Raw genomic sequence first — 1,266 nt, forward strand, 5'->3', positions numbered from 1 at the left:
AGAAACAGAAGAAGGATGATCCAAAGAAGGATCACCGAAGTAACAAGGAGTGTTACAATTGTGGCAAGTTAGGCCATTTTGCAAATCAGTGCTACTCAATGAAGAAATAGAAGGCACATTTCAGTCTCGAAGAAGACTCGAATGAAGATCACATGTTGTTCAGTGCGAGCGAAGCAGCAACAACAGTGATGGAAGATGTTTGGTTAGTAGACAGTGGAGCAACTAATCATATGACAAAGGAGGAGAATTACTTCTCAAGGCTTCATAGGAGCATCAAGTTTCCAATAAAAATTGGAAATGGAAGCACGGTCATGACAGCCGGTAAAGGTGACATTACCGTCATGACTAAAGGTGGCAAGAGGACCATCAGAAATGTGTTCTTAGTTCCGGGATTGGCGAAAAATTTGTTGAGTGTTCCACAAATTGTTTCAAGCGGATACCGGGTGAGTTTCCAAGAGAAGAGATGCATCATAGATGATGCAAAAGATGGATATCCTGACTCACAAAAGCTATCGAATCAGGATGAGTTCGGCTCAGGTAGAAGAAGCCATGAGCGCTAGTGAGCAAGGAAAGATGGAGACATGGCACAAGAGACTTGGTCATGTAGGCGACAAAAGGTTGCAACAAATGCAAGACAAAGACTTGGTAAAGGGGTTACCAAAGTTTTTAGTAAAGAAGGAAGCATGTGAAGCGTGTAGACTTGGAAAGCAATCACGCAAAAGCTTCCCAAAGGAATCTCAAACTAAGACAAGAGAAAAGCTTGAGATTGTACATACTGATGTATGTGGGCCGATGCAGCATCAATCCGTTGATGGAAGCCGATACTTTTTGCTATTCTTGGATGATCATACTCACATGTGTTGGGTATACTTCATGAAGCAAAAGTCAGAGACATTCTCACTGTTCAAGAAGTTCAAAGCAATGGTGGAGAAGCAATCGGATTGTACCATCAAGACACTGAGATCAGATGGAGGTGGTGAGTTCACTTCACGAGAATTCAACCGGTTCTGTGAAGAAGAAGGAATCAATAAGCAAGTCACATTGCCTTATTCACCACAACAAAATGGTGCAGCGGAGCGCATGAATAGGACCTTGGTGGAGATGGCTAGATCGATGTTGGCAGAGCAAGACTTACCGCTCAAGTGGTATACACTGCCTCATACCTTCAAAACCGTCTACCATCAAAGGCGATAGAGGAAGATGTCACTCCTATAGAGAAGTGGTGTGGACACAAGCCAGATGTGTCACACATGAGAATGTTTGGTA

The 1,266-nt window shown here is 43.1% G+C and overlaps 1 protein-coding gene across 1 annotated transcript in view; it reads left to right on the plus strand.

The window, feature by feature from the left end:
• The window catches only part of LOC106332773, a 1,283-nt gene extending 723 nt beyond the window's left edge, over window positions 1-560 (plus strand). The window contains exons 2-3 of the mRNA XM_013771273.1: window positions 3-67; window positions 125-560. Of these exons, the coding sequence (XP_013626727.1) occupies window positions 3-67; window positions 125-560 (501 nt within the window). The remainder of the gene's footprint in view (window positions 1-2; window positions 68-124) is intronic.
• Window positions 561-1,266: the final 706 nt, after the last annotated feature.

Source organism: Brassica oleracea, chromosome C1 (assembly GCF_000695525.1).
Source record: "Brassica oleracea var. oleracea cultivar TO1000 chromosome C1, BOL, whole genome shotgun sequence".
NCBI lineage: Eukaryota > Viridiplantae > Streptophyta > Magnoliopsida > Brassicales > Brassicaceae > Brassica > Brassica oleracea.